Source organism: Ciconia boyciana, chromosome 2, assembly GCF_034638445.1.
Source record: "Ciconia boyciana chromosome 2, ASM3463844v1, whole genome shotgun sequence".
In the NCBI taxonomy this organism is placed as follows: Eukaryota; Metazoa; Chordata; class Aves; order Ciconiiformes; family Ciconiidae; genus Ciconia; species Ciconia boyciana.
Window position 1 is genome coordinate 77,389,221 of NC_132935.1, and position 15,825 is coordinate 77,405,045.

Below are 15,825 nucleotides of genomic sequence, written 5' to 3' on the forward strand. Positions count from 1 at the left end.
CCGGATTTTAGAGGGATGACAGCTTGCAGGGGCTACGGTACTGCCTCGACCAGCACCATTTTTTAATAGATTCAAGTCCAGCAGTGAGACAAAGTCCCATTGTACCAACAGCTGCAGAATGGGACAGCAGCTCTGCCAGCCTTTATCAGGTTTTTGCCCCCCTTGAGAACTCCTTCGCACAGAAGGAGGTCCCCACCTGCCATTCAGAGGCACTCTCAAGTCATCCCATGCCTAAACATTGTAACTGTACATAAAGGTACTAAAGCAACTTTCAGAGAGTCAACCTCACAGTATGGGTATACAAAACCATGACCATTTACCCTCTCTGGCCACATCATGTTAGACCTGCACCTTACCAGCGGCAACCATTTCAACCACATGATGCACATATTTCAACCATAACTATGAACACAAATACGAAATGAGGTCCTGACTCATCCCACCTAAGGCACCTGAAATAACTACATCCAGAGTAAAGTCTCCCTATTGCACAGCCAGTGAGAACAGAGAAGACATCTCCTATGGACGATACAGCCCTGAGAACACATGTGACCCCCTGGGCATCAGCACTTGTATTTTCGACTGTGCAGCTACGAGCCTTCGCTGACAGGAGAAGCTCAGCTCTCCCTGCTGCAGACACAGAAACAACACTGATGCACAGACAGATAAATGCGAGGAAGGCACCAGGATCAGCTTCATCTTATCTGGGGCAATCTTTCAGCCATATAATGAAACAAAAATCTCTCAGGGACCTTAGAACAAAATGTTTTTTGGTCTAGCAGCCACACCTCCCCATCCAGGCTCCATGCGGGCTGCAGGTTTAATCTCATCCTCCTGCAAAGACATCGGCAGGAGCAGGGCCACCCTTAACTCCACCGACTGCTCCGCGGCTGCACGCTTCAGGCAAAGTGGCATTCAGCTGTGTATGCCTATTAGGGCTCCAATACTGGAAACAGAAGTGGAACAGACAACCAAGGTAATTTAATCTAGCAAGATAATTCACTTGCAGTGTTAGCCCCCACCCCCTCCCACTGCCCCAAATGAATCAGTGACAAGTGCCCAGGCTTTTCCTAATGGAAAGGGAATTGTATGCCCATTATCTTTACCCTTCACTCCATACGAACCGTAGAAATGTCTGTACCCGATTCCGAGCTTATTGATACCGCTGTGAACAGGGACGGCTTCCACAGAAGTAACTACGTCGCTAGGACTGTAAAGCAGGATGGAGATCTGAATTGGGCACCTGTAACTTAATGCAACTCTCTGAAGTCAGATTTAACTTTCTGGATGTTTTTTCTTGTTGCTGCTGCTGTTGGTTACCGAAAGCATGAAGCTCAACTTGTCAACCCACACATGAAGAAAGCCCCTCCTCCATTCCCTTCTGTCCCCACCCTGCTTCCTTGCAGGGCATGTATATAAGAAACAAAACAGCTCCCTTAGCTGTAGTGACTTGAGACATAAAAAGCAGGAAAATTCCCCTCACCCCAAGATTTTCTCAGTGAGGCGTCACCTTTTATCCCTCCTATAGACTACTTTTCAGAGCAGACACTTCTTTAAATTACTCCCTGTCCCTGCCCACAAAGAAGAAAATAACATCTTCAGCTATGGAAGTACCTAGGCTCCTTCTTGAAAGTCAGGATGTGATATAGAAGATTATTAAATCCTACACATAAGATTGTTCTTCGCTCTGCAAGTTTTCCATTCACTACTTCTTACATTCGAAGTAAGTCTGTACCTATATATATGCGCACAATTGTGCAAGCCTGATGGGCAGTTACCTACCCCCCCATGAGGGGCTGCCAGCACTTTTGTGGAATCAGGTTGGGGAAGTCAACTACACCCGCTCCTTCCCACAAGGGATAACGCACAGTGTCTCACACCTGCCAAGAGACTTGAATTCATTCATTTCTAATAATGGCAGGCTTTCGCTAGATTTCCTCCATAATTCGTAATTAGGCACTTGTTTGTGGTCTTCCCAGTGATGGATGTAGTTGCTTAGCCCTGACTCTGTTGGTTCACCACCAGCAATCCACAGGCTAGGCAAGCTGGGAAAGTCTTATATGTTATGAAGTGTCAGGAAAGGGAGGGAAATCCGAGTTCGATTTTGTGCATTTTTAACACATCAATGTTAGTAAATGTAGAGAACCCAAACTTCACCTCACAGCCCTTCTTGCTCTACCGAGGGCGGGATGCAGAGCATGACAGCAGCCACCCCACTTACACGCCTTCCACAGCTCCACCTTTCCCACCACTCAGGTTATGCGGCTGAGCTCCCTGTACATCACCCAAGCTCTTTTGGGTCACTAACATGATGTTGTGGATGTCATCGCTGCAACGATCAACCCTGAAGCACAACGCAATGATTGTCTCCCCGACTCACATTCACAGCGTGTTTGTTCCAGTACGCTTGAAAATGAAGGGATGAGGCAGGTTAGGCTTTCCTGCTCAGCAGGTTTTTGCTCCAATCTAATTAAAAACATTCAGCAATTCACTGAAGTTCCTTGCAAACGTGTCCCATGCTTTAAAATAAGCTCTGAAAGCAAAGGGCCTGATTTTTTTTTTTAAATGCACTCCCCAGACAGAGAGGATTCCTCAGAATTTTCTTTGTGATACTGTACCGACGCTGCTGAACCAGAAAAGTCGAGCTTCTTCTGAACCATCTTGGTTTTGTTGTTATTATTAATGGCTTTTTTCCTTGTCTAAAAGCTAAGAAGGAAAGCCCCCTTGGTTCTCTGACATACAGAGAAGTGACAGTACAGCTCACTGGAAACAGTCAGCTCTGGTCACCTTGGTCTGAAACTGGGTCAGGGATGCCAGCTGGTGGGTATACCCAAGGAATACGCCATTAATATTGGGGATTCAGACACTGAGGAACAAGACCACACTCTTCTTGCAGGCAGAACTCAGGTAATTCAGCTTTAGCACTCAGAGAGGGCAGCCTCCTCACAACTAAGGCATGTTTTTGTACGATTTTTTTAAACAGGCCCCATTTCTGGGAAACGTGTCAGGGGATCTATGCGAACAGCCAAGCCAAGCCCCGTACTGCTGTACCACCTTAATCCAAAGGCAAGCCACTGCAGTGCATTATGTTGGTGCTTGTGGGAGAATGTGCACCAATGGAAAGTCAATCCAGCTCCAAACAGTGTTAACACCGCTGGAGAAATTCAGTGGGAAAGACTACGTAGACTTCATGCATTATGCTTGTAACTCCATCCCCGATACTGAAAACAGACCTTTTGCCTGCCAAGAGTCACCCCGACCTGGGGAACTGCCGCAGAGCGTGGTGCACACAAAAAGCCCTGAGCATGTCAGAAGGATCTTGCCATCAAACAAGTGCTAAAGGGTCCTCCGGACCAGCCAGCTATCATACCACCAGCTCCCAAATTCAGCCTTTTTCAGGAACTGTCCCTTAATGCCTCAAAAAATGCCTGTCCTCATCTCCATAAGCAGAGTGCCCTTAAGCTGTACAGCCGAGAACAAATTCCTTCAGGGTTGTAACAACCAATTAAGGGATGTGAAGCAATTACTTTTATACCCATACAAATGAAACTCCTCCAATGCAATTAACTATCCCTTATCATCTACTGTTGAATTTGCGGAAAGCATATGCTGTACACTCTCTCCTCCCCTAGCTTTTCCACAATTTTAATCAGTTTGTTTTAGCTAATGTAATGGAACCCACCTATTCTAGAGAAATAATATATGGCTGCAAATTATCTGAATATTTCTAAATATCTTTTTTCATTTTAAATATAATTTCATTTGAGATTTTGCAGCTTTCATTTCTATTAATAAATTATCATTTCTTCTTTATAAGTGATGAGCTAGTGTGTCATGTAATTTTTTCCTCTAAATAGACCAAGACTTTGATCTAATGCAAGCCCTTGCTGGGAGTAGAGAGACTTTCTGTCTAATTTAGTTACGAAAAATATTCAATTAAACTTGGGAGTTTAATTCATTTAGTTATGAAAATTAAATGAGCTCAATAAGGTACATTTGATTTGCCTCAGGAAAAAAAAAAAAAAAGGAGAGAAGAATCTCTGAAAGGGGAACAAATAAGAAGGGAGAAAAAAAGTAACTTTTACTGCTCACGTTAAAAGGTGGATAACATGAAGAGCCTGAGTTCTGTTTTGTGTGCCCATATAAAACATATCCACAATGAGTTCATGCAAAATTTGTATTCAGAAGCCACATGAATATCTGGTATTGACACCCTAATTGTCTCCTGGGTATCAAAAATCGCTGTAGGTCATAATCAAGTCCATCCCAGCCAAGGGAAGATCTGGCTCCTCACACTGGGAAGACACCACCCACAGAAAACTCTTCTCCATTTCGTTCGGGGAAAAAAGAAAATATTGGAATTATTTTTCAAAACCAGAACACAGCAATGTGGATCTCTCTGACAGAAGCCTCCTTCTAGTTTTACAGCTGCCACTTACCATTTTTGCAGATAGGACAGCACTGATCGGGCTCATACACCGGATCCACGCACTCCGTCTGGGGACAAGCTGAGACAGTGCACAGCACTTCACCGTTGGCTTCACAACGACACTTCTCACATGGAGAAACCTGAAACACAAATCCAGTCATTTTTTAACTCTTTCACTTAATGCCCTCCTGAAGTGTGCAATGCCTACCTTCCCATCTGCATTGTTCTTTCCTTCACCTCTTTTTCCTTCCCCCTTAAAAAAAAATGCTTTTTGTGGTCTGAATAATGCAGGGAGTGAAGCTGGGCTCCTGCAAAATTACAGAACCACAGCAGAAAAAAAAAACAACAGGTTCTGCTCTAAACCTGTGCCCCAAATGGGAAAGCCAAAGGGATCTTGGGAACAAGAACACTTTAGACTTTTAACACAAGTAAACCAAAACTTCCCTACCACATTTCTAATGAACTTCCAGCAAATTAAGTTCATAATTTAGATAAAATCTTGTTTAATTCTATTAGAGGTTCAAAAAGTAGTTTAGCAAAAAATATTGTATTTAAAGAAGAAAAATTTTGCTAAATAAAATGTGAAACGTCTTTTAATGGAAATCCTTATTGTAACTTTTCCAGGTTTGAAAGCTTTTTGGTAGCAGGAAGCTGCATTTTATTGGGAAATTATAATTTTCAAAGAGAAGTCAGGAAAAAAACATCCTTTGAATTCAGGTATTTCCCACAGGTTAATTGTATCTGGACCATTCTTGTAATACTTGTAACTTTCTGAAAAGAAATGGCAATTCAAAGAAAGGGGTGAAGCAAAATAGAGGTCATCCTCTTTACCTACTGAAATGTTACTGGTTTTGAAGAACTCTACAGAATAGGAGTACCATGAGATAATTACTTGAATGACCTACTTCAATGAAATTAATTCCAAACAAAACAGCACCAAGGCCCTATTCAGGAAAAAACGGACTTTAAAATGTCTGCATTTGCCACATGTACAATTCCAGCTGTCACGTTCCTGACCAGGCGCTGCACACTGCATCACTGGTGTCCTCGTACCACACGAGGAGCTGGAGGTAGAGGGAAGCAAGGGTGCTAAAGAGCAATAAATGGTATACTGTAAATCTCATTGCTGTACTCCAAAAAAACCACACTGGCATCCATGCTCAGAGCGCAGGATGAAAATGCAGCTGCATGTTATTACCAGTGATCCTCTAAATCCACAGTCTGTGCAGATTCTAGGTTTACTTAAGGATGAGGTCATTTTTTTAGACCCTTTTTTCATTCCAGATTCCAGTCGATGCCAAACAACCACCCGTTGCATTTCTCCAATAAAAGCAGAGTAACCTCAAATCTAAAACAAATTATTCTTTGAGAAGAATCATCCAGATGTCTAACTTGCAGATCATCTGGTTTCTTCTCCCTATTCCTTGGGCAGCCCATCACATTTTTCCTCAAATCCATTCTCTGCTTGCCTGCCTCTTTCACACCCTTCTCGTTTCCAAAGTTCAAACATGCTGATGCTTGCACAGCACCATCTCCAACTAAATGCTCATCCATGCCACTTCTCTTTCCACCTGCCAAGGCTGTTATTTGCTTATGCACTCACGTACCTTTTCACGCCATCCCCTCTGCTTAGAAAGCCTAAATAGGGTCTCTTGTTGTGTTGCTTTCTGCTTTTATTACTATTATTTACTTCAGGCTTCCTTTGCCAGCTACTCACTTCCAGTTTTCTCTTTGCTTTACGCTCTACCCAGGATAACACCACACCATACATTTATAAAATGCTGCAAGGAGGCTGACAGCCCAGTACTGCAGATTTTTATTGCAGGCTTTGGGACAATAACTTTGTCCCGTAATTGTTTATAAACTGCCACGTTCACTTGCAGAGCTGGAGTCTCAGCAGATGAGGAGATTTCTGATACAGTGTTCAGAGTCGAGAGGCTCAGGTATTCCAGGTAATCACTTGAACTGCATGTGAAATTTTGAGTGTCAGCAAACGTGAGCTCCTAACTATCTGCAAGTCAATAGTAAGAATCTTTCCCTCTGGAGTTATATCCAGAAACAATACTTACTAATTTATGAAAACATGCTGTTTGGGAAGGATTTTTTTTTTTTCCAATTAATCCCACTTGATGAATGCTACTAGAACTCCATTCCAAGGATCAGGCTCAACAAGGCAAACCTATAGCTTTCAATTGGTTTCAACATTTTTTGCCATCATTTGAAAAAGATGCAAATTTGCCAATGATCACAGTTCAATGAGACCAGTAACTACAACAACAGATATTCCCTCTCCCAGGACTCCACTTAGTAGCTCCGCCATTCAATATTAGAAGTGATGTAAAAACTAGGGTATCTGATGATAATCAGGAAACAAGACAGCACACAGATGTTACTCCTAAAATCCCTCATCTGTAAAATTTAAACATATTCTAATTAAGTAGGTTGTTTACTAGCATTCCAAATTTGACAGAAGCCTAAAATTCCTAGAACAAGAAGCCATTTACTGAAGCACTGAAAATACTATTGAATGAGAAACAAAATTAATCTAATCTTTATCTAATAATGATGATTCAGTATAATGCATTTCCATCCTATACAGCACATACACTTGAAGAATACATCTTTCATGAATGGAGCACACTGTTAATTTGATACTGCAGTCATGAATACCCTTCCTGTGTAATAGATCATGGGATTTCCAGGGAATAACTATAGTACACCTTTAAGAGGTACTGTCATCTGTACAACCCACCAATATGAGTAATGGTAGCAGAGTTAAGGAAGGTCTCCATGTGCTTATTTCTAGAAGGCTCTTTTCAGGCATATAAGTGAACCACAGTGGCTGCTAAAATGGTATTAGTGTCAACCTTTATCTGTTCAGCTTTGGACTAAATGGTAGTGTATTGCTTTTTATACATCATCAGGATGTAGCAGGAACTGTAGAAACCCCCCACTTCTTTCCGCATCTTAATGGCAGCTTAATACTTGGAGACATAATCATCACTAGAGAGAGAGAGGCACAATAAGTGTGTATATATAACAACAGCTAAATAAATCAGAATGCAAAGACACATTTGGTCCTACATTTCCACTCCTCTACGCCTACAACATAAGCGCATTACCTGCAGTGCAGTTCCTAGTGGCAGCCAATGCAACGAGCATCCCACTTGTTCATCTGGGAAACGACCGGCCCAGCAGCACTCACGCTTAGCACACCTGACATAACCAGGCTGGACTGGAAACAATACAACCTATCAACCTCTCTCCGAAGACTAATGATACCAGCCTCTGCGGTCTACAGATGAAGCTATTAACTCTACAGCAGCAGTAGTTCTGCCCATGCAAAAACTGTGGGAAGACAACGAGAGGCACAGAAGTCTTAAGTATTCACCAGGCAGCCATAAAACCTGTAGAAAATAAGAGTACAGATGGCAACAAAAATAACTTCTTTAGAATTGTTTAAAGGGAAGTTTATGAGCAGATGTATAAATGGAGTTGCAGATGTTGTAAAAAAGCAAACACGCCATTTTATAAACAGGTAGATTTCCCACTAAGTGAGGCATGAAGAAAACCATAGCTTAGTAGGGGTAGTAGGTTTATCCAGCAACTTAGTCTAAATTGTCATAACTAAGAAGTGACAAATCATTTGCACTCATTGAAGTTCTGGTCCAAAGTAATTTGAGCTTTCTCTTCCCCCTTTCCACATGCCAAACTTTAATTAAAAAACAAACCAAACCAACAAAAAATCTGAATTAAAAAAAATACATATAACCTACACTTGGTTCCTTGAGCCTTGAAAACATCTAAGTTTTTTTAAAAAAATAAATCAATCATAATCCCAAACTGATTTGCTATTGTGCTGGAATTTTTACTAATATTACCTTGCTACTTACACAACTCAGGAGAACATGAATGGGGTTAGGCTGACAAGAATAAACACATCAGCCTTGTTTTTACTTCTCTATGCCTTCAAAATACCACAGATGTTTCAAAATCCATTTGAGTTTGTTGACTTCCAGATTTCCAAGTTATTCATGAATAAATACAAATTTTGGTAGCCAAGAAATTCTAAACAAAACACACAAAGCAACAAGTTTCAAAAAATGTAGGTCTTTCCCAAACCATATTACACTTCTGAAGACAATTTATGGTCCTTGGAAGGCTATTACTTTGCAAGTCAGCCTGCATTTTCAAATCTTACTGTAAGATTGAAAAACATCTAGTGGAGCACATGCTCAGCAATCTCCAGTTCCAGTGCAGAATTTTATCCTCATCGCATTTCACCAACTAAGGCTTCTGCTCCCAGTTGCACTCGTATGGATGCTGTGATCCCTCTGCCATCCTGCCTCATGATACCCACAGGAGAGTAGAGTGGTGCCGATGGAAACAGCTTTATGAGACCTCATCCTTCCCCCACACCTGTGTTGTGTTTTGTGTCGACATCCATGTTGTCCTTTTTGAAAAGAGAAAAACACGTGCATATACACACACAAGCAAAGCCAGCAGGAAGGACTGTGAATGAAAGAAGAAATGCATCAAACCTCCCATTCTCTGGCACACTCAGCTTCTGAGTTAGCACTGGCTCCAGTTGGGGCAATTTTTTGCCATGCCAAGCCATACATGAATTTTATATAAGCAAACTCCCAAACTTGCATGCATATTTTCACATATACACATAAATGTTTGTGCAGATAATGCCACTTAAAAGTTAGGAAGTCACCTTTTTCTTCTTTCAGTGATGTCTGGTACTCTTTGCCATAAAAAGTAGGTGCAGACAGTGAAAAATCAGATTGCTATCCATTTATACCTCCTTCTCTGATGTTAATCAAGAGACAGCATATTAGTAACCTCTCTAACAGCATCAACTTTAAACTTGTAAAATGCCCTTTGAAACCATGTGCAATTCCTTGCATTTGCAATTGCTTCCACTGAGCAGCAGCAATCTGACTACATCTGTACCTTACCTTGCCAGACCTCTCCACTGATTGCAGTGGCATGGGCAAACAGCTACCTTTACAGTTTTGTGCTCACAATACCGGAACCAACGTTGAAGACCAACTAAAAAACCAATGTCCTCACACGTCAAGATAAACAGGCTCCAGTTCCACTACCTAACTGCATCGGCAACTTTCCTTGCGCATCCCGAGCAGGCATCCCTTCTCACTCGTGCTTCCAAAGCTGGCCAACACAAAGCAGTAAGGGAACCGATGTTTCATTACAGGAAGGTATCAACACAAGGGCTGAAGGCTGAACGGGGTTAAAAAGAAAGCTGAAAGCCAAAGTCATTTCAGAACGTTTCTGTAAATGTCACCATTCAGCAGTCCCTTTTTACCAAGGCTGCCAGCCATGTTCAAATGTAACAGGGAGCACTACGGTTTTATCCCCTCACTACACGCTTAACACAATAAGGTATTTTAGGCTTGCTTTACAGCCATTAATACGGCACCACTATAAAAATACAAAGAAATGCAACTCCTTAGAAGAGTGCAGGGGAGAAGCCTTTAAAACTTTGATATGGAGACCTACAGAGACCGTGTGCGGAAGCATCACTGTTTTGGCCACCCCTCAGAATTAACTTCTCTGGAAAAGGAAGGATCTCACAATCCATCTCCAAAAAGGTCACACCAGCTAGCTGCTATTAAAAGTGCCTTCTCCCTCTTAAAATAGAAAGCTGCCACCCCAAAGCTGAATGCAGTCCTTGAGGGTGACATGGAAAAAGGGAGGATGATATGCTTTCTGCCATGCTTTGAAAAATCACTGATGAGCTACACATTACTGCCTAAAGAGAACAAGGGGAAACACTGTGATTTATTCGACAGAGAGTAATTCTGCTCCTTTATTTATTTGTTCATTTTTCAAGAAGTTGAAGAATGTGGAAAGACATTATGAATCGAAGTTAAGTTTCCAAGAACACACAAATACCACAGAGAGCAGGGGTGGGAACTTATTTACAGCCTTCACAATTACATTTGTTTTTTCTCCCTCCTGAGAGGGGCTCCAGCTGCCAGAACCCTGAACTGGATTTCATGCTCCTCTCAGCACATTCAGCTCAAAAATCTCAGGTGTGTTCAGAAATGTGTTTTGAACCAGCCCTGTACCTAACAGTCATTTGCAAGTAAATTCTTAGAGCCTGCTTGCAGATCTCACCCACAATAAAATACTAAAGGGAAAAAGGCAAGGTAAGCAACCAGGGAATTGGCCTCAACTCCAAAACTTCTCAGTGCACTGTAATAAGTTGCATTTTCAATTATAATGACCTTGCACAGTGGTGCTAAAAAGGCCCTACTCTAAAAGGATTTCCCTAAACATAAAGCTCTCCAAGTCCCTTGTTTAGGTATCACTGTAATTCAGACTGCAAACCATGGTCTTATTAAAAAGAAGGCCCATAGTCATTCTCAGAAAGCAAACATTACGCAACCTTGGCAGCACAGTTTAAACAGCAAAAAAAGGAAAAGAGAGATGACTGTTCAGAAAAAGGTATGAAAACAGACTGATTACTAGGAATAGAAGTCAGCCTACAAAACCCCGCTTGATCCCTGCATGGTAGAAGTTTCACAGTTAACAGTTAAATAAGGAAGGAAATGTAATGCTGGAAACTCTCACAAAATCCACATCACCACCCAAGTAGCGTCCTTTCAAGTAGCATTTTTTACTGTAAATACCAAAGGAATTAATAAAGATCAGCCCCTCATTCAAAAATGTTACAGTATCACAGAGCAAGAAAGGTCATGTTTAAGGAGAATATTTTACAGCACTGCAGAAGTAGTATCAACACAGAAATGAAACGGGGAGGGGGAGACCCAGAACGCCCTCTGAGAAAGCACTTGAAGACCGTAACGCCCCTTTAAATGACAGAAGGACCCACAAAATGACTTTGGCTCCAGCCCTTACCATGAACTCCTCTAGGGTCTGGTAGGTTTTCCCTCGAAACTCGCAGTAGTTCTTCCGCTCCTTGCACTGCGGGCAGCACTGCGTGGTGTCCACATGGACGCAGCGAGGGTGGAGCCTGGGGCACTCGGGCTGTATGCACAGCGGGCCCTCTTCAGTGCACAGGCAGGGGCAGGCAGAGGGGCCCGGCGCAAACTTCTCGCCGATGGCGTAGACGAAGCCGCTCTCGTCCACGCAGCCCTTCCCGCGGTAGTCCGGATAGGCGTACTCCTCCGGAGGCTCGGGACTGACGCTCGCAACAGCTTCTGGGAGAGGCGAATCTTCAGCCACCCGAGGTTCCTCGGGAGCGGCGTCCCTTTGCTCTTGCACTTGAATGCTCCCGGATTTACTGCTCGTCCCCTGGCTGTTCCAAGCCTGCTTTTGCTTAGTCCAAGACTCCTTGTTTGAGTAGTTCCTGTTTCCTTTGCTCTTCCAGTCCCTGCTACCCTCCTCCCTCCCGCTCCTGCCGATCTCATTCATTTTCCCCGGGCCTGTCTGGCTGTCCCTTGTAGATGTGTGATCCCTCTTTTCCTGGCTCGCCTTTATCTCCTGTTTGTCTTGAGCCTTGGCCAGTTTTTGTACAGGTATGGTGGAGCTACAGAGGGCAACCATGAGGCAGCAGGTTACGAGAAGAGAACTAGAGAGAGCTCCAATTGCCATTGCAGTAGAGCTGGGCATCACCTACTGCATCCCACAGGGGACACTGCATTCACATCGGAGGGAAGCGCTTCACAGATCCACAGTCTCTAGGAAGAGAAGGATTAGGAACACTTCAGCTTCTGCACTTCTCCCCCCCCCCCCCCCCCGTCTCCACCGATGCAACATCTCAAACAATATGCAACCTGTCTCGGTAGTTTATGCAAAAGGCAAACAACAGCCTGGTGCTGCATCCCTCCTCCTCCTCCCCCGCTCTGCCAAGTCCTATAAATAGCAGGGCTCTGGACACGGACCGGGCGTCTTCGGCTCCGTGAGAGCACCACACAGAACTCTGGGGAGTTAGGGTTTGCAAAGGCAGGTGCATGCACAAACACGAACATTTGGGGGTTATCTTTCCTTCCAAATGACAACACGTGAAGAGGACGAACGCACGCTGAATGAAATGGAGCTCCCCAAAACACAGCAGAGTCCGGAACAGAAACCACCCAATTGAGTCCTATTCGCTGACTGCATGCAGGATGATTTTCATTAACCTCTTATTCAGTCTGAAGTGTGCTGTTGGTTTTGTTTTTGTTTTTCTTTTAAATACCCACCAGTGAGCACATTTCTGTTAAGGACAACCAAAAACAAGCACATTACAGCGAGCAGAGCCAAACTATCTCTCTTCCGAACTACCTAAGCAAGCACACACCACCTCTTTCTCCCAGCGTTTTAAAGGCAAGGCAGAGCCGTTAAGAGTTTCCGCGGCAGAGGCTCATTTAACCCACATCCTCCAGGAGTTCAGCAACGCTCCCGGCTCCCGTCCTTAAAACACTGCACACTAAATCGGAAAAAACCAAGCCCAAATACGTACACTGTTCCGGCCGCGATAAGCAAAGGCGCTCCAGCCTCCCGGCACGGCCCCACCTCCGAGGTACCGCTCCTCGAAGCCATTTAAAAGCCTCCCTCTCTGCCCGCCCGCCCGCCTCCCCCGGCCCTCGCCGGCGGCCCGGCGGGGGCGGCGGCACCGCGGGGCAGCGCGCTCCGCCCGCCACACGCTGCCCGGCCGCCGCGGGGGAGCCGGGGCGCCGCGCCGCCTGCCCAAACTTTGCGGCGGGCCGGGCAGCGCCGCCCGACCCCCTCCCGGGGGGGCAGCCGGGGCCGGCCCCTTCCCCAGCCCGGCGGCCTCCCCCGTGGCCCGGCCCGGCCGGCGCCTCCCTACCTGCGCTGGAGCCGGGCTCAGCCCCACCGGCGGCTCGGGGCGGCGAGCCTCGCCCCCCGTCCGGCTCCCATGGCGGGGCCGCGGCCGGCCGGCCGGCCGGCGTCGGCTTGTTGCTGCCCGCCCGCCGCCTCCGCGGACCTGCAAAGCCTGCAGCGCGGCGCGGCGGCCAGCCGCTCCAGCCCTGCCGCCCCGGGGGCGGGCTCCGCCGCGGCCCCCGTTTCTCTCACATGGCGGCCGTGCGCCCCCGTCCCCGGCGGCAACTGCCACGGGGCAGGACGGGGCGCCCCCTCCTTCCCTCCCTCCCGCCGCCGGGCCGGGCGCAGGGCGCGGCGCGGGGAGGGGACTCGCCGCTCGCCGGGGGGCGGCAGCGCCTGGTGCGGCCGCGCAGCGCCCTGCCCGCCCCTCCCGCCGGCGGGGGGTGTGTGCGTAGGGGGGCAACCCACTCGTCCCGCTGGGCCCCACGGCGGGTACGCGCTGGGCCTCGCAGCGGCGCCGGCGGAGGGCGAGCGGCTGTCGGGAGGGAAAGCGGGGCAGCGCGGGCTTGTTTTGGGGCCGGCCCCGCACACCGACGGCTGAAACTTTTGCCGGTGTAAGGGCATCAGTTCGGGGCGGGAGCTTTGTACTCTGCCCGCGCAAAGCCTGCGGCTCGATGCGGCGGGGATGGGCGCTCTCGCCGTTGGTGTAAGCCGCGTACCCGCTGCCCTGCTGCCGAGGCTGGCTCCTCTGGCGAGCAGCGCGGTGCCGGCGGGCACAGCCGCACGCACCTGCGGGGCCCCGCTGCCAACCCGCGCTATAGCCGGGCCCTGGGCCCTGGGCCCGGGCCCGGGCCCGGGCCCGGGCGGAGGCGGTTAAGCGGCGTTTAACGGGGGCAGCGCAGGCTGTGCCCATCTCTTTGAGTGTCCACACTGCAGCATCGGATTACTCTGCTTTACCTCTCTCCCGCTAGCCTTTTCTGACAACGAAATAGTACGTGATTTACTGATTGAAATATTTACTTCTGCTTTTGAATGGCCGATGGACACTTTTGTACTTAAATATAATAGCGTTTTTCTCCTTTATACTTTCTGATACAGAAAAAGGGACAGAACAGCCTATTATAAAGATGATGGCTGAAACACAGACAGACTGTTGGGACAGAAAAGCAAAAGAAAAGCTAGAGGTGCTTTTGTTCTGGAGCTGAGCAAGGGCTTGGAACTCAAAAGGTTATTTATTTATGTATTTACTTATTTTCAAGCTGCATTAGATGACATACCAGTATAATCTTCTTCTATGAGTTTTGTTTTACAGATGTTCCAGAGCAGTCCCAGCTGCGCTAACCCTTCTGCCGCAGTAGCTCTTCAGCAGCCTGCTGTGCCCTACTCGTGGCTAGGGCTGGATTTCCCAAAGTACTTGGCACTATAACTGAAATTTTTAGGCTAGGTAAAATTTTCCGATTTTTTTTTTTTTTCATTAAAATGGTAGGACTGCAGTATCAGTACTCAAAAGAGCAATGGAAATCTGCTGGATTCTAATGTTTCACTGTTAAGTACCTTCATGAGCGCCTGTTATTTGTGAAAACCCAGACACTTAAACTCCTCCACAGGAGGATGCAGGTGCTAAACTCTTGGCTGCTGGGTTCTCGCTATAAACATCTAGGAGTCCTGTCTGGTTTGCAAAATTATTTCTATTGACACCATCTTGTACCTCTCAGTCAGATATTCACCAGCTAAATAATGGTTTAATCTTCTGAAACTTTAAGACTAAAGACTAAACTTTTGAAGAAGACTATACTTTTGAAGAATATGAAGAAGTCAAATGTTTCCATAGGTTGCACTAGTAAAATGAAATTCCAGATTGCTATGGGGTTTCTAGACAAAGTCTTACAGAGTTAAGCTAGACCTTTCTCATTACCTGACTAATAATCATTAAGAAGCATTTGCCTTCAAATTATCGTCTCATTACCTCTGAATAAAGAATTGAATCTTTGCCTTTTCTAAAAACAGTAATTTTATGCCTCTGCCTTATATAGCTTAAACCCTACCATGGGGTAAGCAACCAGTACACCACATGGCTACTTCTAGAGGAACAACTTGAACGACTGTCCTTACTTTGCATTCACAAGCCTGTAAGCTTTGCTGTCAGCAGCTAGTTGCGGCTAGAGCAAGACAGAAGGAAATAGGGGACCTGGGAAGGCGGTGCTACATCTGTGATAAAGAGGAAAGAGAAGCCAATTTATGGTTCTGACATTTTCACATGTTCCCAGGTGAAACTTTGGTACAAAACCTGAGATCTTCAGCATCCAGGACTCTCATTGTAGAAGCTCTGCCTCTCCCAGACCTAGTTACATTGCACACGGATCAGCCGGGGCTGAATGTTCAAGATGCTGCTGTGTAACAAGAAGGGCAAAGCCTCAGAGCACTTTCATAGCAACAAACTGCAGCTCATCCTAGCCTTCTTGGCAAAGTAAGAGGTAAATACCCTCGTTTCTTTTTCAGAAAGATTTCTTATTGGACTTCAGCCTCTGTTTATTCAGATTCATAGGTGTATTAAGTGCTGGATTGTACCTGACATTAGGACCCTTGCAGAACTGACACCGGGCTGCTTCATTAGTGTCAGAGTATCAAATTGCAAT

At 45.8% G+C, this 15,825-nt stretch overlaps 1 protein-coding gene across 3 annotated transcripts in view; it reads right to left on the reverse strand.

Annotated features, from left to right (window-relative positions):
• Positions 1 to 13,532, reverse strand: part of VWC2 (von Willebrand factor C domain containing 2) — a 59,143-nt gene extending 45,611 nt beyond the window's left edge. For all 3 annotated transcript variants that reach the window (XR_012040623.1, XM_072851344.1, XM_072851345.1), the window contains exons 1-3: positions 13,215 to 13,532; positions 11,321 to 12,102; positions 4,440 to 4,569 (exon numbers count right to left, since the gene is read on the reverse strand). Coding sequence is in view for 2 of the 3 variants with exons in the window: in XM_072851344.1 (XP_072707445.1) it covers positions 4,440 to 4,569; positions 11,321 to 12,034 (844 nt within the window). In the remaining variant the exon portion in view is untranslated. The remainder of the gene's footprint in view (positions 1 to 4,439; positions 4,570 to 11,320; positions 12,103 to 13,214) is intronic.
• Positions 13,533 to 15,825: the final 2,293 nt, after the last annotated feature.